Source organism: Giraffa tippelskirchi, chromosome 5 (assembly GCF_054371585.1).
Source record: "Giraffa tippelskirchi isolate mGirTip1 chromosome 5, T2T-mGirTip1v1.2.pri, whole genome shotgun sequence".
Taxonomy (NCBI): domain Eukaryota; kingdom Metazoa; phylum Chordata; class Mammalia; order Artiodactyla; family Giraffidae; genus Giraffa; species Giraffa tippelskirchi.
The window spans coordinates 8963701-8990488 of NC_137279.1; the positions used below are offsets into that span (position 1 = coordinate 8963701).

A 26788-nucleotide genomic window follows, 5' to 3' on the forward strand; every position below is an offset into this window, starting at 1 on the left:
GCATAATTCTTTTATTCCTGATCTCGGAAAGAAATATTTCAGTATATCATCCTTTAATATGGTGTTTTCTGAAGAATTTTGTAGATATCCTTTATCAGAATGAGGAAAGTCCTTTCTATTCTTAAAATCTACAAAGAGTTTCTATCATGAATAGGTATTTATATTTAGTAAGTGATTTTATTTAAAAACCCAAGCTTATTTTGAATGTTTAGCCAAACTTTCATTCCTGAAATAATATGCTCTCAGTACATAATATGATGAATTTAAAATATTTTGCTGGGTTACTCCTATATCCATAATCATGTAAGAGATTTGCCTGTAAATATTCCTTTCTTATAATATCTTTGGTTCAGGTTTTGGTATCCAAGTTATGCTTGCCTCATAAAAGCAGCTAGAAGTATTCCCTCTTTTTGATGCTCTGGAATAACTGCACTTAATATCATTTAATTTTCCTTTTTAATGACTACAGAATCTGAGGTAATGTCCCCTTTTTCGTTCCTGATATTGATAACACTGACCATTTTTCTTGATCAGTCTTGCCAGGAGTTGATCACGTTAATGTTTTCAAAAAATAAAATTTTTTGATGTCATTTTTCTTTCTATTGCATGTTTTCTATTTCAGTAAGTTCTCCCTTATTCCCTGTCTTCTACTATCTTAGGATTGCATTTGCTTCTTTTTTTCTAATTTTTTAAAATAGACATTTAGGTCACTGATTTTTAACTGTCTTCTTTTTTAATAGAAGTGTTCTTTTTGCTTTTCTTTATATTATTATTTTTTGGCTGTGCTGAGTCTTCAATGCTTTGCGCCAGCTTTCTCTAGCTATGGAGAGCAGTGTGCAGGCTTCTCAGGCAGCTTTTCTTGTTGCAGAGTGCAGTCTCTAGGTGCACAGGCTTCAGCAGTTAAAGCACGTGGGCTCTGTAGTTGGGGCTCAAGGGCTCTAAAGTGCAGCCTCAGTAGTTGTGGTGCACAGGCCTAGCTGCTCCGTGGCACCTGGAATCCTCTCACACCAGGGATTGAACCTGTGTCCCCTGCACTGGCAGGCAGATTCCTATCCACTGTGCCACCAGGGAAGTCTCTAATAGAAGTTTTTAAGGCTGTAAATTTTCCTCTAAAATACAGATTAATACAGATTAAGTTGTACCCCATAAATTTTTACAGATCGTATTTTCACAATCATTCTGCTAAAAATATTTTCTACTTTCATTGTGATCTCTTCAAACATGGTAAGCCTTAAATTCCTCTTATTCTCTACCACTTGATGTGAAGATCCAACTCATTGGCAAAGACCCTAATGCTGGGAAAGATCGAAAGCAAAAGAGGAAGAGGGTGGCAGAGGATGATACGATTAGACAGTTTCACCAACTCAATGGACATGAATTTGAGCAAATTCCAGGGGATAGTGAAGGACAGTGAAGCCTGGCATGCTGCAGTCTATGGGGCTGCAAAGAGTCTGACACAATTAGTGACTGAACAATAACAACCACCCTATTGATGAACAGTTTCTCATTTTTTGTTATAGCATTGTGCAAATGTCCATTCATACATGTACATGTATAGGATAAAATTACAAAAGTGAAATTGCCAAGTCAAAGGTTAATTTTGAAAGATGTTGCTATATTATCTTCATAAAGACTATACCAATTTATGTTCCCACTAGCAATTTATGAGAATGCCTCTCAGAGAAAGATTTTTAAACTGGAGAAGAACGAAATCCGAAGGCTCTGATTTAGGTGTAGAAGATGATGAGCAGTGTTTCACAACTCAGTTCAGTTCAGTCACTCAGTTGTATCTTAACTCTTTGTGATCCCATGGACTGTAGCACGCCAGGCTTCTCTGTCCATCACCAACTCTCGGAGCTTGCTCAAACTCATGTCCATCAAGTCGGTGATGCCATCCAACCATCTCATCCTCCGTCGTCCTCCTCTCCTCCTGCCTTCAATCTTTCCCAGCATCAGGGTCTTTTCAAATGAGTCAGTTCTTTGTATCAGGTGGCCAAAGTAAAGTACTGGAGCTTCAGCTTCAGCATCAGTCCTTCCAATGAATATTCAGGACTGATTTCCTTTAGGATGGACTGGTTTGATCTCCTTGCTGTCCAAGGGACTCCCAAGCGTCTTCTCCAACACCACAGTTCAAAAGCATCAATTCTTTGGTGTTTAGCTTTATTTATAGTCCAACTCTCACATCCATACGTGACTACTGGAAAAACCATAGCTTTGACTAGATGGACCTTTGTCGGCAAAGTAATGTCTCTGATTTTTAACATGCTGTCTAGGTTGGTCATAGCTTTTCTTCCAAGGAGCAAGCGTCGTTTAATTTCAGGCATCATCTGCAGTGATTTTGGAGCCCAAGAAAATAAAGTCTGTCACAGTTTCCATTGTTTCCCCATCTATTTGCCATGACATGATGGGACAAGATGCCATGATCTTCGTTTTTTGAATGTTGAGTTTTAAGCCAGCTTTTTCACTCTCCTCTTTCACTCTCATCAAGAGGCTCTTTAGTTCTTCTTCACTTTCTGCCATAAGGGTGGTGTCATCTGCGTATCTGAGGTTATTGATATTTCTCCTGGCAATCCTGATTCAAGTCTATGTTTCATCTAGCCCAGCATTTCCCATGATGCACTTTGCATGTAAGTTAAATAAGCAGGGTGACAATATACAGCCTTGACGTACTTCTTCCCCAATATGGAAGCAGTCTGATTCTAACTGTTGCTTCTTGACCTGCATACAGATTCTCAGGAGGCAAGTAAGGTGGTCTGGTATTCCCATCTCTTTAAGAATTTTCCACAGTTTGTTGTGATCCACACAGTCAAAGGTTTTGGCGTAGTCAATAAAGCAGATGTTTTTCTGAAACTCTCTTGCTTTTTCTATGATCCAATGGATGTTGGCTATTTGATCTCTGGTTCCTCTGCTTTTCACAACTGGGATATGCCAATTTGGAGACACATTCTTAGGAATCCACCTATGAGCTCTCTTTAAGAATACAGATTCTTAAGTCTTCATTTCAATATTAACCTTAATACAAATATTCTGAATCTTACAGAGAAACACATTAGCACTGCCATCTGACTGCAGAGCCTATGTTTACAGTCACTTTAGGGCTTCGCTGGTGGCTCAGAAGGTAAAGAATCTGCCTTCAGTGCAGAAGACCCCAGTTTGATTTCTGGATTGGGAAGATTACCTGGAGAAGGGAACAGCTACCCATTCCAGTATTCTGGCCTGGAGAATTCCACGGACTGTATAGTCCATGGGGTCGCAAAGAGTTGGACACGACTGAGCAACTTTCACTTACTGAATTTGTTAGATCAATTTGTTGAGCACTGACATCTTTTGGAGAGGGGCTTGGCAACCCACTCCAGTATTCTTGCTTGGAGACTCCCATGGACAGAGGAGACTGGCAGGCTGCAGTCCATGGGGTCGCAGAGTCAGACACAACTGAGTGACTGACACCACACTATACTGGCACAATGCAGAACTACTTTAGATGTATAAGGGCCAGAGAAGTTTAACAAGGGCACCCTTAGGAGCAAAACCTATTCTTCCACCTCTTAAAGGTCACCTCTCCCCGTGACTTTTTAATATCCATTAAAATATATGTTTTAAATAAAATAAATGTTTTAAATAAAATAAAACAAGAGGAGTTCTGTTTCTTGAAATGGTAGAGTAGTTCACAGGTAATGGTTATAAATTCTGGACAAAATGCAAAAAGTAATTAGTGGGAGGCACTGGAGAGTGACTAAAAGCAGTCAGACACTGGAGGAGGGTCAACACTTGGCAGACAGGAAAGTAGGTGCGTTTTCCATTATTTACAGCTCTTTACCTCAAAATAGTTCCCAGTTAGTGCCACGCAGAGAATCAAGACTTATATAAGAACATGTCGTCTTACTCACTGAAGAATCAGAGGACAGATATTAGGGCGGCCATAACATTTAAAAAGCGAGGAGTCCCAGACAGAAGTAAGCACTGAGTGGGAGCCATGCCTTCAGAGTCTGCTCCACACTCGAATTTCTGGGTAACTCCCGAACTCTGTACGTATGGGGCAGAAGCCAGCAAAATAAAGCCAGCACAGTGCCAGACACAAGAGAGATGCCCAGAGCTATGCAGGAAATTGAACTACTCAGGAAATTTAATCATTTGTTTCTTTTTGTTTTTTCCAAATTAAATGTCCTTAATATTTGGATTTTTAGGAAACTCAGTCATCCTGATACTAGAGGGATGTTTTGTTTGTTTCTTCCATGGAAGTGTTTTGTTTTGTTTTTTTTTTAATTGAAATAGAGTTGATTCAGGGAATGTTTTAACATTTAAATTTAAAAATCAAAGTTTGTTTTTTAAATGAATGGTATTACAAATTACTGACTTTTTACTTTTAGATAGTTTAATACCGTCTCAACACAGTTTTGTAATATAAGTGGTGCTCTTTAAACTCTTTATTCACCTCTACCACACTGAGTCCAGTCAAATGGTTTGGGGAATTATCTATATTACTTTTAAGCCCCTAAAAATACACTATTTCTGTAAATAAAAAAGCAGGTCTAATCAACCTGAGGATAACTTAGTAAGAGCTATCTTGGAACTAGTATTTAAAACATCTTTATAAGGAGGAAAGTGACATTAACAATAAGGCTGAAAGAGGAGCTTTGGGTTTACCAACTTAACTCACGAAAGACTGTGGTAAGGCTGGTGAAGTATCTATTGCTTTAAATGGGGTGAGTGTCAGGAGTGGGGCCGTGTTTTAACAGAAAATCTACCCTATCATCTGCCTAGAATAGCTTGGACTTTCTCTTCCTTTAAGAGTCAGCCAGGAGGGAAGACCAAATGCTTACTCAAGAGCAGTCTATCGCTATTACTCTGATTGTTTGGTCACCATGGGATTAAAATATTAAAATGACTAATCTCCTAATATGGAAGAGTGTCAAATGCACTGAATACCAGTCCTCTTGGAATCAAATAAAAGGAGTTCTTGTGGGATATAAAGAAATAAATCTTTGCAATAGCAATAGTTATCCAATTGAGAAACAGCTCCTAGTGTTCCAGAAACAAAAATTCTTATTAATAGTAATCCAGAATGTGCTCCTAAATATAGAGTATTCCACCATAAAGCATAGGGTCAGATTTAGGATCACTAGGTAAACTATATTAAAAAAAAAAAAAGTAAAATTATGCTCAGCAGCTGACACCTATATACCTTCTCATTAGAATGTTTGAATTTTCATGTCACAAAGACCCCAAAATGTGAGCTAACAAACAACATGGCTAAACCCTCAATTCAATTATGTCAATGGTATGTTAGGAGCCAATAAGCACTGAAGAAGATAAACTGCTGATGCTTTCTTAAACCAAATAATCTAGCAGAGGGACAAGGAAAGTTAATAATCTAAAATCAGAATATGGTATATGTTATATAAGGATTTTTGGAGAAGGAAATGGCAACCCACTCCAGTATTCTTGCCTGGAGAATTCCATGGACAGAGGAGCCTGGCGGGCTACAGTCCATGGAGTCACAAAGAGTTGGACAGGACTGAGCAACTTTCACTATAAAAGGACTTTAAAGAATTTCTGTTTAAGTTTAAATGAAGGGGTGTGCATGTCTACTTATGACACAGGATACATGGAAAAGGCATCACTTGAGTTGGCTTAAAAGAGTCAGTAAGTTTAAAAAACTTAAATTTTCAAGACAATAATGATAAGCATGTAGTTTTCAAGAGTCAGAGTACTATTAGGTTCGCGGTGAAAAATAATAGACCTATTTTTTCCCTCCTCAGATACCTATTTCCCAGATACAACCTCTTTCAACTTTATTTTGCTGTTCACTTCCACATTGCTCATACAACATGCTAGACTGTCCAATTTAAAATGCATTCATCGACTTCCTAACAGGGAAGACAAGGACTTGGCTCTCTGCTTCCTTTGTTCTCTGTCTTTTTGACTTCCTCCTCCTTTCCTGCAGTTAGTAATTCCTCCTTGGTGCCAACTCTGCCCTTTGTAACTATGCTTATCAGTTTATGTTCTATTTATGTTCTTACATGTCTGTTTACTCTGTCAGACTGTGCTATACTCATCTTTGCATATCCAGTGTATAAACCAGTGCCTGCTCCTCTGTGGAAACTCAAATTTGCTGAAGTGAATTAAATTCAAAGTAACCTGCCAGGGTAACACTTGATGAGGTGCCATCTGTAGACAGCCATCAACAACACAACCACGGTTAACTGACACCACAAGGGCTGGTCTGACAAGAATAGCTCAGAAATACGGAAACCACTTGTCATCAAAAATAGATTTATGGACAAGAACAGATCCTGTCAAACTTAACACATCAGAATATCTCCAAGTACTCAGTTCCCAGAAGTTTTGCTTTGAGTCATTGTCCTTAGGTAAGCTGCTCAGGCCTCATCCTCAACATACTAAGGAATAATATTTATAGTTTCCTCCTGGATCCACTAGAAAAGTTGTTTTTGTTTTTTTTTAAAGCCACTCACCTATCTGAAAAAATATTTCAGCAACTCAGATATGAACTTTTACTCACTTTAGTAGAGGAATAAATCAAGGCTCTATGGTAGCAAACCTGGGGTCATATAGGAGAGAATTCATAGTGACTTTAAGGTTTATATTTAAAGAAAGATAGCATATACTCAGCACCAAGATCACTGCCTCCCTTCACGGTCAGGGACAACTGAGCTGAATAAGAAAAGTAAATACTCTAAAACCAGAATGTGGTTATATAAGGACTTTAAAGAATTTCTGGGTAAGTTTGAGTGAAGGGGTGTACATGTCTACTTAGGACACAGGATACATGGAAAAGGCATCACTTGAGTCCTGCTCCTTGTAACAGTCAAAGCTATAGCAAACCAACATGCCATTAAGGGCATAAACAACGAGATGGCATTGTTTAGACCCCAAGTTTATTCATTATATCTTTTTTGTGTTGTATCCTTTGAGACACAAATGCTACTGAATGAACTGAACTATCCAGTAAGCAAAATATAACACTGGTATATATGCTTACGAGAATCACTATTATGTTTTCCATGGGTCTAATGACTTCTTAATATTTTTGTTAAGACTTTTTTTTTAAGAGTAGTTTAAGGTTCACAGCAAAACTGAAGAGAAGGTACAGAGATTTCTCTGTATCTCTCTAACGACTTTTAAATTTTTTTTTATTTTGAAATAATTTCAGACTCAAAGCAAAGTTACAAAAATACTGCAAAGAATTCATATATATGATTCAATCAGATCCCCCAAATATCATTATTTCTCATATTTATTTTATCATCTTTCCATATATTTTTTTTCCTGATCTATCTATCTTATAGTTTTTCCCCAACTTTTGAGAGTAAGTTACAGATGGTATGTCCCCTAAGATACTTCCATTAACCTTTTTTTAAAATACAAGAATAGTCCTTTATATAACCATACTTCAATGATAAAAATCAGGAAATGAACACTGCTACTATTGTCTAACTTACAATCTACATATTTCATTCAAATTGTGCCATGTCTCACTAATGTCTATAACCAAAAAAGGAAAGAAAAAAAGACAGAAACAAAGGAATAAAGAAACAAGAAAAGAAACAAAGGGGGAAAAAAAAGGTACCATGCTTTAGGAAAAGGAGAATAGCAATGAAATAAAAAAGATAGGGTAAAGTATCAGTATCAATAAAGGGAATATTTAATAGGCAAACATATTGTAGGTAAAAAGTACTGAAATCTGAGCTAGGTTATGGCATTTAGATAAAAAGAGAGAACAGAAACAAACATTTCAGAAGTAACTTTCATAGGAACTGGCAGCTGAATTTGAGAGAGAGGATAAAATTTTAAACTGGAAGAGTTAAAAAACTCCAAAATTTTCATTCTGGGTGAGGGTAGAACTATGTTAACATAAACCCCAACTGGAAAGCCAGGAGAAACAAGTTTGTGTGAAGGAAAATGAGTTCAGTTCTAGACATATTAGGTTTGAAGAAGACAGGGTATCCAGGTGGAGGAAAGAAAGCTAAGTGAGGATTTGGAACTTGGGAGAAAGACTGAGAGCTAGAGGTACACCTACACAGGATCCATTTCTACATACTCTCCTATTATGAACCTCTTTCACAGGAGAAAAAAGAGAAGACTAAAAACAGGATTCTAGAGAAGGTCTATATTTAAGTAATCTGTGTGTGCGTACGTGCGTGTGTATGCGTCTGTGTGTGTATTCCTGTATTAAAAGGAAGGTTAGACAAAAAAAGACCTAGATAGCCTCTCTACTTCGCAGATCCAATTCAATGACTTTAAGTAACTATAAAATATAAATAACAATCAGTGAGAGTTATGCTTAACCATTATTCAATTAAAATTTAAACTCTAAAAATTTTTTTTCAATTTGGAAGCTATAATATTTCCAACAAAACTTCCTTAGAAAACAAAAAGCATTTTTTGAATACCAATAGCAGTAACTATGCTTGACTCTAGAGATATCTGAAAAAGAAAAGATGAGCCCCCAGAGGGCCAAGAAAGGGAGGATAGAGCTTCATTTCCAAAGCTTACTCTCTCCAGATCCATACAATGAAAATAACTGAGCAAATTAGATTTTAGGTTATTAGATTCTTGGTTCTGTGTTAACAGTAAAAAATTTCTTTCATGTATATCTTCTTATAAACATTTGAGAAGAAATTAAGCGTATCTTCTAAGTAGAGGATGGAGATTTTATCTTACTTGAAATGATGATTCACCTCTTTCAAATCTTCAACTTCATTAAAGAAACACAGAATTCAATCCATAATATAGTCAAACCTAAATTCAGACCACTTATTTAATGTCATCAGCATCCTGAATTGTGTCAAACTAAAATGTTTTGTTTTCTTAAAGAAGAAAGAAAAAACTGCTGGGGCAGAAAAGAAAAAATAACTTGGGGGTGGTAAACATCAATAAAAACAGCCAAGCAGAACTAAAAACCTGAAGATTAAATTAATGGGTAACTTTCCATTTTCCAACTGGAAGCTTTGAAAAAATCCAGACTTTTCCAGGGTAAAGCTAGGGCACAAAGGCAAAGCAGTAAAAAACAAGAGATGACAAGAAAAGTAGATAGGAAGAAGAGAATCATTAGATCGGGAAAATAGAGGTGAAATGAGTGATAACTATGGTGATAAAGAAAAGCTCTATAAGAAAAACTAAAGACAGGACAATGTTTCCTTTTGCTAGGAAAAAAAAAAGTCACTTTAAGTTCAAGAGGCAATTTAATGACCTTACTTTCAGATGAGTAATTTGGGGGCTGAGGGTGGTAAACCTCTAAACCTGCATCATTAGTATCTGGTGTGTACCACTTAGGTGTGTATTACTTTAGAGTTACTCACAGTTACTGAGAAAAGTGATCTGAAATCTCAATATGTTGAATAACTGATTTTTAATACATTAATTATATTTTACTTTATTCTAGATTTTATACTAAAAAATTATTACACAAATTTAAGCTGCTTAAACTTACTTTAAAATTATGGGGACTTTAAAATAAAGTCCCCTTTAAAACAAAGGGGACTTTCCTAGTGGTCCAGTGGTTAAGAATCCGCCTTGCAATGCAAGGGATGTAGGTTTGATCCCTAGTCAGGTAACTAAGATCCCACATACCCCAGAGCAACTCAGCTTGTGTGCAGCAACTACTAAGTTCTTGCACTGCAAGTAGAGAATCCATGCACCACGATGAAATATCCTCCATGACACAAGGAAGGTCCTGTGTGCCACAACTAAGACCCAACACAGTCATGTAAAACAAATACATTTTAAAAAATTATGGATAAAGCACTAGAATAAGAAAATCTAGACTATACAATTTGAACATTTCAACATTTTGATTTAAAGGGGTAAAATCTATTCAGTGTTTATTAAATAGCATGCAATTTAAATGTGAACGTATTAAATTATGACTACATGATGAAAATGCTTTTGGTGCAATTACTCAGATGATTATTAAATTCTAAATTCTGTGGGCAATTTCTTTTTCCAATCAATTTTAAAAATTTTATTTATTTTTGGCTATGCTGGGTCTTCTTTGCTGTGCACGGGCTTTCTCTAGTTGCAGCGAGTGGGGGTTCCTCTCCAGTCGTGTTGCACAGGCTTCTCACTGAGGTGGCATCTCCTGTTTCAGAGCAGGGCTCTAGGGCATGTAGGCTTCAGGAGTTGCAGCTTTCCGGCTTTAGGGTGCGGGCTCAGAGGTTGTGGTGTACAAGTTTAGTTGCCCTGCGGCATGCAGATTCCCAGCCACTGAACCACCAGGGAAGTCCTCAAATAATTTTCTAAATTGAAGAATTAATACATTCATATTGTAAAAAACAAACAAACAAAAGGCCTAAAATATTACAAAGATTCACTCCCCAGAGGCAGAGGGGGAGAGGAGAGAGGCAGCAACTACTTTTTTTGGCTCCATGCCAAATATCTAATTAAATAATATGAAGAGAAGTGAAATGAAAGTCGCTCAGTTCAGTTCAGTCGCTCAGTCGTGTCCAACTCTTTGCGACCCCATGAACCGCAGCACGCCGGGCCTCCCTGTCCATCACCAACTCCCAGAGTCCACCCAAACCCATGTCCATCGAGTCGGTGTGTCCAACTCTCTGCGACCCCATAGACGTCCATGGAATTCTCTAGGCCAGAACACTGGAAAGGGTAGCCTTTCCCTTCTCCAGGGGATCTTCCCAACCCAGGGATCAAACCCAGGTCTCCCGCATTGCAGGTGGATTTTTTACCAGCTGAGCCACAGGGGAAGCCCAATTAAATAATAACTAAGGCTTTATTTTACCGGGTTTTAAGATGACTCTCAGTTTCAGAGATGCTAATATGTGAAAAAATATGTATCTTAATGGATGAAATAGGATATATGATGTCTTACTTTTTGTGTTTTTCAGAACGTAATTTGTTTCTAAGAAGTAACACTATTTTCTATCGATGGGCTTCAAATATCCCCTTTAAAACTACCAAATACAGAAAATATTGTTAGAAAATTATCAACCATACACAAGTTCCCAAGTAAATCCAGATTCTCTAATCTTTCCATTGATCTAACCCTGCCCTTAAAGTACACTGCTTTAATTACACTAAGCCTTGACATCTGGTAGGAAGAATTCCTCTGTCCTGTTTACCTTCAAAACTATCTTAGCTATTCATTTGTCTTTATTCTCAAGTGAATTTTAGAACCATCTGTCAAGTTTCCAGAAAAAACATCCTGAATTCTGATCCTAATACTTCTGGATATAATGTAACTACAATTATATTAAATTTATAGATTGGGAGAATTGACATCTCTATACTCTTCAGCCTTCCCCCTATGAACACAATATCTTTTTCCACTTTTTCAGTTTTTTTATGTTCTTCAATGCAGTTTTATATTTTCCTTCATAGAAGCCTTCTACATTTTTTCTTAAGTTTTATTGGTAAATACTTAATAGTCTTCTTGTTTCTCAGATAAGCATCTTTTAAAAAATATCACATTTTCTATGTATTGTCAGGATAATATTAATTTTTCTGTGATGATTTTATATCAAGATTGCTGAACTCTATAAATAGATGGTGAACTCAGTTTCCTGGGTTTTCTACATAGACTAGTGCAATGGGTCAACTTGACTGGGCTAAAGGATGTCCAAATAATGTTTTACATTATTGGTAAATAAACATATGTAAATAAACAAATAAAAAATAATGTTTTACATTACTTGAAATAATGTTTGGTGTGCTATAAGGGTATGCTTTAAGGATGTCACTGGAAGAGATTAGCATTCAAATCAGAAGACTAAGTTAAGATCCGCTTCACCAATGCTGGTGGGCAGCATTTAATCCATTGAGGGCCTGACTAGAACAGAAAAGTGGAAAAAGGGGGAGTCCACTGTCTTTGCTAAGACCTCCTTCTGCTGCTCTAGAATATCAGCACTCCTAGTCCTTAGGCTTTCAGACTTCCTTCCCCACCTTTCTCAGACCTTGGGACTCAGACTGAATTATACCACTGGCTTTCCTGGTTGTCCAGCTTGCAGATACTAGATCATGGGACTTCCTGGCTTCCATAACCAAGAGAGCCAACTGCTGTAATAAATCTATTCTTGATCTCTCTCTATATCCTATTGGTTCTATTTCTCTGAAGAATCTTAACTAATACAACTATCCATCATCCCAACGGGTGATTTATAGCTCATTTGTCAATTAAGTTTGGAACAATTTCAATATCTTTATAGTTAGGGACATAGTAGGGAAAAATCCTTTTTAATGACTCATCAAACAATAAAAAACTATGGAGTTTCTCAATCCATCACTATCAGGGTATCTTAGGCAAATTGATTCTCTTTATATGTTACATGCCAGAAGAGGTCTCAACTCTAAACTGAAGTTTCTGACATTATTGTTTGGGGTTAAAGGGATGGTATAAGGAGGTATCATTTTCTTTCTCAAAGCACTGGATATATTTGTTTGAAAATTTTAAACTAATAACAGCATTCAAAAACTATTTCTGACAATCAGACATTATTTACCTCTTTGACAGAAGTAAGCATCATCACTTACAAAGTATTTCTTGTGAAACAAATTTAACTCTTAATCTGATGAAGTTGTAGTACCTACCCAACAATTTATAGGAAATACAGGGAACAGAGGAATACACAGGATACAATCAGCAAAACAAAAACTGTATAAACTCTATAGGGCAAATGATATGGCATCTCAAAAAATAAGCTACAAGGAAAATAAAAGAGGGAGGAATCTGAACACAAAAGAAACTTGAGATACGTCAACCAATTGCAAGTTAACCGAAGCCAAAGTGTCAAAAAAATAATTTGAGACAATCCAGGAAAATTGATGACTGACTAGATAGTTGGAAATATTAATAAACTATTAATATTTTAGGTATGATAATGTGTACTGTTGTTTACAAAAAGAATTATTACATTTTAGAGAATATACAATAAAACATTTACAAATAAAATGATATAATGTCTGAGACTTCCTTCAGAATAATCCACTGGAACCTGAGAAATAACACAGAGGAAACAGCATTCACTGTAAGTGTAAAACAGGTACATGGGGTTTCATTTCTAGGTTTGAAATTTTCCATAACAAAAAGTTTTGGAGGAAAACACTATTTCTGAAATTATAGCCTCTAAAGCTGATAAAAACTTGTAACTTGTTTTAAGAAGTAAAGGGAAAAAACAGAAAAATCAAAGTGATATAATATTAATCACAAATATTATAATTTATGCATAAAATTAACAAAATATTATACTATTTTAAAATGTTGGTAATTTTTCTGATAAGTAAGTTTTTCTGTAATTTTAATTACACTCTCCAATCTAACATCAGAACTAACAGGCTAAATATATCTATTATAAAAAAATCTAAAACATGGGGTAGGATAAATTATATGTATGTACTGACATTCAGCATGAAAGTGAAAGTGAAGTCACTCAGTCGTGTCTGACTCTTTGCAACCCCATGGACTGCAGCCTACCACGCTCCTCTGTCTATGGGGTTTTCCAGGCAAGAGTACTGGAGTGGGTTGCCATTTCCTTCTCCAGTGGAATCTTCCCAACCCAGGGATCAAACCCGGGTCTCCCTTGAGTTGTAGGCAGATGCTTTACCGTCTGAGCCACAAGGGAATTCAGCATAGTATTATTCAAATCAAGAATGAAACCTGAGAAGTCTATGATCAATAGGGAAATAATTAAATGTATCTAGTAGCCAGGATTTTGGAAAGCCACTAAAAATGTAAAATCTTCATAAGGGTACTTAAAAATATTTATAAAATTTGTAATCTTAACATCTAGAACATGTGCAGTACATGTTTAACATTCATTAAAATGCAATGTGGAATAAAGTAGAATAAAAATAATTTTTATGCATATTACAACTGCAGCTACACTATAAACACACATAAAACAATATTGAAATATGAAAAAAAAAATTTTATGTGAGCATGCTAGGAAAGATTTTTTCCCTCTGTGACGTATTTTCATAGTTACATGCTTTTATTTTTAAAAATAAATTTAATGTTTTACAAAGTACACAACAGAGAGCATCTAATAACATTAAAGAAATCTAATCCTTTAATCCTCTAAATCTAAAATATCATTTTAGTATATCATCAACAAAAATTATTAGTGAGATATTTTATATTCCTTTTTCCTACTAGTCTTTAAAATTCACTGTATATTTTACACATACAGAACATCTCAGATCAGACTAGCTACATTTTAAGTGCTCAACAGCATATGTGGCTAGTGGCTGCTGTAACCGGACAGTCCATGTCTAAATAGCACAAACTTTAGCATTCATACAAGTACTGCATTCTAGAAATGCTTTATTTTCTTTACTGATAAAACTATCCTGAGGTAAATATGTCAGAATGTTAACAATTGTCCATTCTTGCTAGTGAATATATTTTCTTTAAAAATATCCATTAAATAGCACTTTTCTGAATTAATTCCCACCCTCCTACAAACAGAAAATAATTTACTAGCCAAAAGTCTCTAACTGAACACCTTCAAAGTTACCAATGTTCCAATCAAATTAGACATGAAAGTAACACCTCTGCTTTTAGCAATTTATCTTTGCCACTACACTTACGGTTATAACTTAGTTTAAGATTTTTAAAAATATAAGCTATTTCTGCACAACAGAATCATCTTTTCCAACTCACTTTTTCTAATTTGGAGTGAAGCAGACATCTGTATGGACGGGTTACTTTTGCTTTTATCTCTATAACATTCTATCCCTGTAATTAAAATCTAATTCATGTTTAATTCTACTAACTTGAACAAAAGTTTTTTATGCCATAAGAGAATGCTTAAACATTCTTCTCAACAAAGGCAAATCACTAACTTGTGAATTTGTCAGCTCTGATTGTAAACCCAAGTTTCGAGCATGCTGAGTTAGAGATGCTGAATGAACATTAGGACCTGTGAGCAATAGTAACATTGGGTATCGTGGATTCTCTGCTGAGGCTGTATTGTTTGTGATTTATTGTCTTAGCTGGGCTTCCCTGGTGGCTCAGACGGTAAAGAACCTGCCTGCAAAGCAGGAGACCTGGGTTCGATCCCTGGGTTGGGAAGATCCCCTGGAGGAGGGCATGGCAAGCCACTCCAGTATTCTTGCCTGGAGAATCCCCATGGACCGAGGGGCCTGGTGGGCTACAGCCCATGGGGTCACAAAGAGTCGGACACAACTGAGTGACCAAGCACAAGCACATCTTAGCCAGATTTGGGGCGGTGGGGAGGAAGATAGCAGTTCAGGGGCTTTCATTTGGCCTTTTCTATTACAATAGTCGTTATTACATAGGTCAAGGAACTAACATGAGGGTTCCTCCAGGTGCTGAGTATATACAACCTGATTATACATTTAGGTATCAAGGAAACGATTACCAGGTATGCCAGTGCAGACTTTGGACCCACTGTAAGAAAGTCCAGAGCCAGGACTACATATATTACCTGACTTCCAGAATCCCCACTCCAATGATGAGTCTTTGGTGTGCTTTAGTTGGGGAACTTATCATTCCTTCCTCATCACTGTCATGGTAGTTCCATCATAGTTCCTCATGTAATGTGGCATCGGCTTTTCCAAGTGTCTAAACACTGTCTTCGGAGAAGGCAATGGCATCCCACTCCAGTACTCTTGCCTGGAAAATCCCATGGACGGAGGATTTTCCGTCCACGGGGTCACTAAGAGTCAGACACGACTGAGCAACTTCACTTTCATGTTTAATTTTGCTACTAACTGCTAAACAGCAGCACACTGTACCCATTTCTACTTTAACAGGAATAAGCTGTCTTCTGATGTGACTGTAATATGAAGGGGAGGAAAAAGTTGTTCCCCTCAAATGGTTCTCATATTTAAGCCTTAGTTCCTCTTTTAAAGGGGTTTCCCTGGTAGCTCAGATGGTGAAGAGTCTGCCTGCAGTGCAGGGGGACCTGGGTTCGATTCCTGGGTCGGGAAGATTCCCTGAAAAAGGAAATGGCAACCCACTCCGGTATTCTGGCCTGGAAAATCCCATGGACAGAGGAGCCTGGCAGGCTACAGTCCATGGGGTTGCAAAGAGTCAGGCATGACTGAGCGACTTCACTTTTTCTTTCACTTTTCTCTTTTAAAACAACCTTCACTTTTGAAAGAGATCCATAATGCAGTTGTATCCATAGTAACAAAAAATATGTCCCTAGTTACACAATATACAGCACTGGGAAGTAAAGAATAAGACATCTTTTAAAGTAACTTGTGCTTAGTCACTCAATCGTGTCCAACTCTTTGCGACCCCATGGATTGTAGCCCGCCAGACTTCTCTGTGCATGGAATTTTCCAGGCAAGAATACTGGAGTGGGTTGCCATTTCCTTCTCCATTAAAGTAGTTTAGATCCAATCTATGCAGAATGCTAATTAATTAGTACTGGATTTATCGATAACCCATACAAACCTTATATATCTTAGTAATACTTTCTGTAGTTTTTTAAACACTTTAAAAATCAGTGCATCATTTGGTGCTCAAACAATGCATTTATAGCACTGTTATTTACAACCTGTTCTTAGGATAGGATCTAATCAATAACCACGTCACAAATTTTAACTTTCTCATTTATGTGCTATTTTAGGGAAGTATTCTATAGTATATAATAATATGTATACTTAGAGTTCAACTCTTTCAGAAATCCTAAAAATCAACATAAGCCTAAGAAGTAAGAATTGAACTGACAATGTAGAAAACTTCTTTTGGAAGAAAAAACAGTTTATTTCAGAACAGTTAAAATTAGCTATTGCATTCTTCTAATTTTTCTCCCTAAGCATCAGTACAGAAACATAAAATCTAAAAGAACATTCAGCTGCGCATTCTGGTAACTGGATATTCTTTTCCTATTTAAATAAAGACCAAATGTTTTCTAAGCACTTAATTGTACTAACGCTTTATGGCTGAAGTCACTTGGTAGGGAAAATATCTTTCTTGCTCAGAGATCTCCATACACCTGTCACAGTACGTTGCAAAGAGATACAGAAGAGGTAGTGGAATACACTTAGTAGCCTTGGCAATAATTTCCAAGAAGATAAAAGAAATGCATTAAAGAAATTTAAAATGGCCTAACCACTGATTAATGGTAAATAAATGATGGCAATTTTATTATTTCCCAAGTGTACTCTGCTGGTCAGCAATCTAACAGTATAATAATAGAGTGCTCCAGCCATCCAGAGGCACACTGTGCTATTCTCAGCAGGCTCCAAGATGATTGCACAGGAAAGGACAGTTACTACCTTCTATTCAGTTCAGTTCATTCGCTCAGTCATGTCCAACTCTTCCCTGTCCATTACCAACTCCCAGAGCCTACTCAAATTCATGTCCATTGAGTCGATGATGCCATCCAACCATCTCATCCTCTGTCATCCCCTTCTCCTCCCGCCTTCAATCTTTCCCAGCATGAGGGTCTTTTCAAATGAGTCAGTTCTTCACATCAGACTACCTTCCATGAAATCTACTTAAAATACGATAAAAATACTTCATATACACAGAAACCTATAACAAATTTAATACTTATGAATTGTTAAACTTCTCTTTAACCTGTTTGTACTTTCAACTTGGAGTTTCACTTCCCTGGTGGTTAGGATTTGGTGCTTTCAACTTGGAGTTTCTCCTAGCATTATGTTTCATTTAGTCACTACTATCTCCAAATTTGATTTGCTCTAAAACAACTGCATTTTAAGTGGTAGTAGTGAGAAGGCAATGGCACCCCACTCCAGTACTCTTGCCTGGAAAATCCCGTGGACGGAGGAGCCTGGTAGGCTACAGTCCATGGGGTCGCTAAGAGTAGGACACGACTGAGTAACTTCACTTTCACTTTTCACTTTCACGCACTGGAGAAGGAAATGGCACCCCACTCCATATTCTTGCCTGGAGAATCCCAGGGACAGCAGAGCCTGGTGGGCTGCCGTCTATGGGGTCACACAGAGTCAGACATGACTGAAGCAACTTAGCAGCGGCAGCAGCAGCAGCAGTGATCTATTATATTGGCTCTTTGCAAACTTTTCTACTAATTGCATTATTTCTTTTGAAGTAGAGAAATTAAAATACATGCAATACTCTAAGTGGGATCTGATAAATACTGAGCAAAATAGAATAATTCCTTTCTGACTCTCACATGTTGTTGTTGCTGTTGATTAGTTGCTAAGGCATGTTGGACTTGCTAAGTCATGCCCAACACTTTGTGACCCTATGGATTGTAGCCCACCAGGCTCGTCTCTCCACGGGATTTCCCAGGCAAGATACTGGAGTGGGTTGCCACTTTCTCTTTCTGGTGATCTTCCTGACCCAAGGCTCAAACCCTCATCTTCTGCACTGGCAGGCACACTCTTTACCACTGAGTCACCAGGGAAGCCCCACTATCACATGTATTGCTGTTGTTGTCTTAGTTGCCCAGTCATGTCCGACTCTTTGCCAACCTGTGGACTATAGCTCGCCAGGCTCCTCTGTCCCTGGGATTCTCCAGGCCAGAACACTGGCGTGGGCTGCCATTTCCTTCTCCAATCACACGTATACTCTTCTAAATTATCCTGAGGGGTGGGGGGGAACTAGCAAAAGTACTAACTTGTCCAGCTATACCAAATTACCAAAGTGATCATTTAGATTAAATTCTCTAAGAATGGGTGTTGCTTTATCTTTAAAAAGTCAGTTGAGATGAAGAAGAAAAACATTTTCTATGTCATGTGAAGCAAAACTGGCTTGTACTAATTTGGGGCTAACTGCAGAAAAAGAATACATTCATGAATAGACTTTTAAATCTACCTATAAGTACACCAACATTAAGCAAAATTATCATTTTTCAGTGAACTTCATAGTTTCCAAACTACCTTCTATCTGTGTGCATCTATTCTCCACTTTAAGAAGTCAATGCTATTTAGTTTTTCTTACCAATCTCCTCACATTAAAAGAGAAAGAGATCTAACCTCATTATTTGTATTATTCACATCTGTATATATATGATTTCTAATGCTGCATTTTAAATCTGTTATTCTAATTGGAAACATTTCACTCTTGTTTAAAAATTTTAAAATATAACCAAACAACTAGAGAGTCTGAACAGAAACCAATTCTTCTGAGAACAATAAACAAACAAACAAAATAGAAAACCAGGGTTACCCATGTATGTTTCCATTTACTTTAATTTCAATCGTGTTATTCCTGACAGGACAAATCTAGAATATGCAATAAACAGACTGTTTGAATTAAGAAAGCTAGGGGTTAAAATAAAGCCAAAATCCCCCCAACAGCCAAACAAAACACCAATCTTTCTTTTCCTATCCCCCAGGGTGTCCTGGTGGCCTAGAATAATACATGAGGTGATTTAGTCAACCTATGGCTGATAGAGACAGTACTTTATGTTGGATTTATGCTGAGGACTAATGCGGGATTCTTACCTGTAATGTACATGTGTAACTGCTGGTTTCCTATATCCAAGGATCCAGGTTTGAATATCTATGGGTTCAGCTTTGGGATAAGCTATGGTTGTATCTATTATCCACTGGAGGCCTTTTGATTTGCTGTCTGAGAACAATATAAAATTGGATCAATTTTTATATTATTTGCATCAAATAACATAAAAAAAAACTAACTTACAGCAAGCATAGAAGTATAAAGCATCTTGAAAACGTCAGAAGCTAAAGTATCACATCACAAAAGTGAAAAGCAGACCTCAAAACAACAAAAAAATTCCATTCACTAAATATAACAGAAGATAATACAAACACTAAGATTTGTGATACTTCGAAGACATTAACAAATGTTGGAATAAGGCAGTAAAATTAAGCATTTTATTGACACACTCTGATCTTCAGTTGCTGCTTTTGTTCAAAACCAACAACAAAAAACCCTTCCCATTATGGCAAGAGTTATAGAAAAATAAAGGAATAAACCTGTCCATCCTTTGGTAGGAACAACAGGTGGTAACCCCTGCTGTGAGAGGGGCCGGGGAAATTCTGCTTACTTCAGTCCTCTGCACTGTTTCTGTTGCCAGCTCAGGGTACAAAGCTGAGCAAGAATTGAGGAGAATCCTCACAGAGAATACTAATAGCTAGACGTTAAAGTGTAAAGGTCTATCCTTTGTTTGAAGTAATTAAAGGATCTTTAAAACAATAAAACTTACTTCAAACATAAGGCCAAATGTACAGAAGGAATCAACAATATTTTACTTAAAATGTCAAATAATTAAAAACTGGCCTAAAATTCTTTTAAAATTTTAGATAACATTCTAAAGGGGAAAAAATACTCATATAAGAAATAAATTTTAAAAATTTAAGTTTTAAACAATATATTGCTGAAGGAATAGTGTATGTAAGAGAGACATTTTAACAAGCTACCCATGACATACATGCTGAAATGTTTGGGGCTAAAGTGATGACTGCAACTTACCTTGAGCTGCATTAAAAAAAAAAAAACAAAAAACCAAGATGGACTAATAGACAGATAGAAGGATGGAGAGACATGTGATAAAACAAATACAGTAAAGTGTTAGCTGTAAAATCTAGTTGATCAGCTCAGTAACTACAAAATTCTTTTAATTTTTATGTGTGTTTAAAAATTTTTATAATAAAATGGTTGGGAAAAATCACCAGAGTTCAGTTTAATATTGATTAAATCATACAATAAATGAAAATACTAATCCTTTTAAAGTTAGATACAACGTTCTTTTTACATGTTTATGGACCATATATTAAAACCGACATGAAGCCATGGTTTGTGTTTATATAGAATAAAATACTAAATAGTGAATCTGAACACTAAAAAAATAAAATAAAATACAAATACCAAAACATAGAGAAGCAAAGGTAAAATATAAGTAAAACTAGTTTTGGGTATACAGCTTTATAGAATTTCTTATGGGACTTTTCCTAAACTGCTAGAATAAAAAAAATTTTTTTTTCTTGACAGGTAAGAAGTGGATTTATTTAGAGAGATACACATCCCATAGACAGAATGTGATCCGTCTCAGAAGGCGAGGGCGGCCTTTGGAGAAACACTCCACAGAGTGTGGGCCATCTCAGAAGGTGAGAGGCCTAAAAATTTCAACTAAGGTAAGATAAGTAATAAACAATTTCACTTGGGTTATAAACAGAGACTGTTTTTCTCAAAAAGGAAAAAAAACAAAACATTTTTCTTCCCTTGTGTGTAATCAATATGATAAATACCCATTCCTTTGGGATCTAGACCACTACAGAATATTGACTGGGTAAAACTATTTAAAAACAGCAGCTTTTATTAGTGCAATTAATCCTGTTTGGAAGACCTTTGCCTTCAAGCTTTGGCTTGGCTGACATTGCCACAGTCTCTCTGCACCTGTGAAGCTATTCCGAACCTTCCTTTTCTATTAAAAGATTCTTTCAATTAGTCTTTTTAATAGATGATGAAAGATCAAGAGAGCTGACTGCCAGGCAGCTGTTTGGAAAAAACAAATAAAAGAACTCAGCACAATCTCATGGCATTATTTTTATATCTGGTCCTTACTGTCATCTAAAATAACACATATTTCTGAGGGTCCATCATTTTCATTTTTATTTTACCTAAAGACTATTAAAAGAAATAGCAAAATGCTACTAAGGAAACAGCCCTAGTCAGTTTCTTTCAGCTTTTTGATTTATAATTTATCAGCAAACTTTCATAGTGTCTTAGAGAAAATTGTTCAAAAGAGCCTTCACATTGTTGGCACAAATGGAAGCTGCAGATCTGCACACCTCACCAGACTATCTGCAAGAGAGCTGCATCTTTGAGGATGGTTTACTTTTTCTTGGCCATAAAAGTAATACATATTATTTTTTTTAATTCAGAAAAGTATTAAGAAATGGGGAAAAATTATCCATAATGTTATAACTCAGAGATGCAATCACTAATATTCTGGAATCTTTCCTTTCACAAATTTTCTACTGCCTTATTATTTACATATTTGAGCTCATATTGTTTACACAAGAGTTGTATGTTCCTCCTACTCCATTAATATTATAGAGCAGAAGCATTTTCTAAGCCCATAGACATCATTTGTAATGGCTGTGTTGTGTTCTGTCACATGGATATTTAATAATTACTTATCTGTTCTCTCTTCTGGCTATTTCCAATTTCCTGCCATTGGAAATGATGCTGTGATAAACTACTGTGCCAGTATTTCATATCATTCCATTTTGATAAGTATTATATGCAGTGGAGTAACTAATCAACATTTTAAGATTTTCAATAAATACTGCCCAATTGTATTGAACTCATTCTCTGTATTAAAAACAACAACAAAAATCTTTCTAAATTTGATAAATGCAAAATATATATAATTACAATTTCATTTGCATAGTTTTTCAAATTAGTCATTTCTATTCCTACGTCTTTTAATATAGTAATTCCACTTATAGGAATTTATACTACTTACATGCTTCACAAATCTGAAAAGATATTTACAGGGATGGCAACTGAAGCAGTGGGAATGGCCAGGAGTAAGGTATACAGGAAGGGAAAGACACCTTTGACCTTATACATTCCTATACTATTTTAATAAATTACTGTAAGCATGGACTACTTTGTAAACAGAAACATTAAAAAGTTATATTTTCAGGACTTCCCTGGCAGTCCAGTGGTTAAGGATGTGCCTTCCAATGCAGGGGATGAAGGTTCAATTCCAGGTTGGGGAACTAAGATGCCACATGTGAGCCATGAGCTGAAACTAAAACCCAACATAGCCAAACAAATAAATATTTTTTAAATTATATTTTCATCTTCTTCCTCAGTATTATTTCTATACAACAAAATTATAAATATAAAAAATAACAATGTTATCTTCTGGAACTCCCCAAAAGCCTCTAATTCCAAGAAAAGAAAAAAATGCTAAAAACCATCATACCTAATTCCTTAGTGTCTCCTCCTGCTGGACTTCCATTTTCCTGTCGTGCTACAAGTGCACGCAAAATAATTTTTGTCGCCCCAACCCTTGGCAAAGTGACATGTGTAAGAAATGGCAAGTTATTTTTCTTGGCAAATGACTGACTGGTTTCTCGCCTCTTCCTGAGGAAGCCCCCTTCTGGAAACAGAACAATCCATTTTCGATCTCTGCTCCTGTAATTATTTTCTAGGTGCTTCTTAAGAAGAAGAAGCTGTTGGTCACGATGAGATTTTCCCTAGAGGGTAGACACATGTATAATAAGTATAGGCATGTTTGAAATTTAAAGACCATAAATGCTAGAAATTACTGCTTCCAGAGTAAATCCCAAACACAGGCTAGAATAGTGACTTCCCCCTGCACCCTACTTCCCTTTTTGACCACAGTGGCAAAAGGAAGTTATTAGCACTTACATAAATAAACCCTTCTCTCTGAAGAAACAAATTGCTCTAATTGCCCCTGAAAGTTTATTCACGCATCAGTAGTGAGTATTTACTGAGTATCTACTACTTACTTGCCAGGCACGTCTTAGAGACAGAGAAGTAAGACACCCTCATGGAGGGTTCATACAACTGGTGATAAGTGTTAGGAAGAAGAGTAAGAGGCTAGAGAAATGCAACAGGGTTGGGGGAAGCAACTTCAGGAAGGTGAACTATAAGCAAAGAGCTGATAATGTGAGGGAATAAGCCATGTGAACATGAGTGGCAGAGAACTCAAGGTGATGAGGACAAAAGAGACAAAGGGCCCTGAGGTGGGAGTAACCTCAGCATTTCGGAGAGCATGACAAGGTCAGTGTGGCTGAGAACTGCAGAGAGGTGGAGAACATATGAGAAAGGCCTTGAGTTTGGTGAGTAGTAATTTGGGATGAGGTGTCATTAAACAGTTTTCAAAAAGGGAGAGTCATGATCTTATTTACATTAAATATCTTCTGGCTCCAGTGACAAAAAGACTGCAGGAAATAAGTTAGGAGACTGCTGTAGAGCCTGGACAGGGGAGTTTGATGAGATTCAACTACGGGATATAGATGAGAGGTGCATACATTCAGGAAAAAAGTCTGAATGCTAACAGGATGTTCTGATGGACTGGGTCTCAGCTGTGAGGGAAAGTAAGGAAAGAGGACAACTTGGATACTGAAAAAAAGAATTCAGAAGCATTTTCAGGAAAGCCCCAAACTCATGACTAAATATTAGAAAGGTTCTTCCTTTCAGTATGATCAATTTGCTAGTAATTTTCCAGCCAACAAAATTACAGAAGCTTCCCCAAATAATTTGTATGCTTTCAGTCTTTAAATTATTCCAAATGCAAAACAAGTAACAATTTTCTTAGCTGATTTATGGAATTGATTATGATTAAACTTTATTTATTAAGTTCCCAAGACTACATGTAAAATATTTTTAATATCCTTGGAAATATTTTATTAAAAATGTCTAGTAGCAAAGTCCCAAGAGATTTTCTTTAATATTAATATTTTTTTCCTCTCTCTCTTACCCTCAAGTTATAGATTTTAATTACTATCTAACAGGGACAATATTTTTGCTCTTTAGAAGTGAATTTGTAAGTCTCTCCAATAATCTGAAATATAGTCTTAAGTATGCAAAACAACACTGTAATAAAAAAGGAAATGTTTTGGAGTGCATTATTTTCTACTTTCAACTCCTCAAAGTTCACTGATAATTTAGTTTAATTTAGCCTCTTCTTGAGGCCTAAGGATCATCATGATAACAAGGTCAACTGTTACAATACTATAAATTCAATAATTTCCTCAGACTTCTAAGCAATTCATCCAGCTTTCCTCTGGACTCCACCCAGACTGCTTCAGTTGTCAGTTCTGCTGTCTTCCCCTCCAGCAATACTAAGATGTTAGGTTAGTTTCTTCATTAAGTTGTTCTGATCACTTATAAGTTGATCTGCTTATTTTGTTTCAGTCTTATTGTGGCCAATCCCCATTTCCAGTTCTTCCTGAGGTTCCAAGCCTGCTTTTCCCCTCATCTTTCTGCCCAGAAAAACCAAGGGCCTTCCCAGAAGGAACGAAGCAATTATACAGAAAGTGAAAAACAAAATGTTTTGTACATAAAACTGTCTGGAGCAAAGTTTATGTGTTTTGGGATACCTATTTTCATAGAGCTCAGAAGTTTTTCTACAGTCTTCCAGCTTATTTCTGAATTTGCAGTTCTCAGAAGAGGTTTAATTAGATTCACCAGCAATTCATTAAATAAATTACTATGTACAAGGTACTGCATCATCCAAGGTGAAGTTGCTAAATATATAAACAGTAGATTAGTGTGGCATTACCATACATAAAAACTCTTGATATCATATTTCAGTTATCCATTTTTGAGAAAATAAAGCATGTGACTCTAAGTAGCATATCAGGGAAACACTATTTCGATAAGTGAGTAGTTTTTTTTCCTACTAAACTATTGCTTATGATTGGGATCCATTCCCAATCCATCTTCTTCCATCAAACTCATACTCATTTTTAAATTTATGCCATGTATTATCTTCTCCTCTAAGGTTTTTCTGGATTTACAGAAATCTGATGTACTCACTTTTCATATTATGAATTCACAAAATATTTTCTCTTATTTATTTAATTATTTAATATTCTCCCTACTGGTAATCTTATTTAACAATCTCACAATTGCTAATTTAGATATCTTCTGTATCATGTAACAGTGACTCGTAAATAAAATTAACAGTGATCTCAGAAGAGCTGAGAATGTGGCAGGTGCTTGAAAACTGCTGAGAAGGGAAGAGGGAGGGTAGAGATGAAAATATTTGCATTTTTAATACTTATGCATACTCAAATTTAGACTGAAATAATTCAAATTATGTTTTAGGGAACAGATTCCCAGCTCCCTGAGATAACCAGAAGAGGCTCTACCTATTATAATTAGTTTTGTGATGTCTCTTTTTACACTAAAGAATCAGACTGATCAAGACTCTCACTGTGGAAAAAAATGCTCATTAGTTACCTGTCTTATAAAGAAGTCTCCATGAATTAGAGAAACAATTCCAAAGTTTGTGTATTTAAAAATATGATCCATCAACCACATCATCTGAGCAACAACCTAAAATATTTAAAAGCAAAAAATAATTAAATATTGGATAGAAAAAATACTGAGTATAGTCTAGCCAGTATCTAAATTTTAAGCATAATCATCCAACCATACTTTTCATTAACCTAAATATTTAAAATCTAATGCTATTTCTAAAAATAAAGTGCTACATGAAAAATTACAGGTCTTGATTCCAAGTCTTAGATTCTTAAATTGCAGGTATATACATCACTGGGTAACAGATAAAAGTGAATTAACTTAAATTTGAACTTAATGATTTCCAATTTGTTCTATGTAAACAACATCACTGGTAATTCTTACATAACTGGTAAAGTTATTCTGAAACAATACAATATGCCTAAGTTATCAAATGAAGGCTATGAGTTTAATTAATAATCACTAAGGTTTTATAAGAGCTTCCCTAATAGCTCAGATGGTAAAGAATCTGCCTGCAATGCAGGAGATCTGGGTTTGATCCCTGGCTCAGGAAGATCCCCTGGAGGAGGAAATGGCAACCCACTCCAGTATCCTTGCCTGAAGAATCCCATGGACAGAGGAGCCCGGTGGACTACAGTCCATGGGGTTGCAAAGTCAGATATGACTGAGCGATTAAAATCTTTATTAAGGCTTTATAAAAGTCTTAATATTTTTGTAACATCTTTTTCAGGGCTTTATAAAATGTGACTTTACCTTAATGGTTAAAATATTAAAAGTCAAAAAATATAAATATATAAATACAAAAATATAAAAGTGTTCAACAAAAAGAACACTAAACAATTCATTTACTCAATAAATACAGTATAAATTTTTAAAAATTAATTCAGTAGTGATTTATTCTATTATGATTTATTCTAT

General features: G+C 36.1%; 1 protein-coding gene across 12 annotated transcripts in view; it reads right to left on the bottom strand.

Annotated features, from left to right (window-relative positions):
- Positions 1-26788, bottom strand: part of LPGAT1 (lysophosphatidylglycerol acyltransferase 1) — an 80990-nt gene that overhangs the window by 14541 nt on the left and 39661 nt on the right. For all 12 annotated transcript variants that reach the window (XM_081489718.1, XM_081489729.1, XM_081489720.1 and 9 more), the window contains 3 exons: positions 25850-25945; positions 22839-23112; positions 19381-19507 (listed from right to left, as the gene is read on the bottom strand). In XM_081489718.1, coding sequence (XP_081345844.1) covers positions 19381-19507; positions 22839-23112; positions 25850-25945 — 497 coding nt within the window. The remainder of the gene's footprint in view (positions 1-19380; positions 19508-22838; positions 23113-25849; positions 25946-26788) is intronic.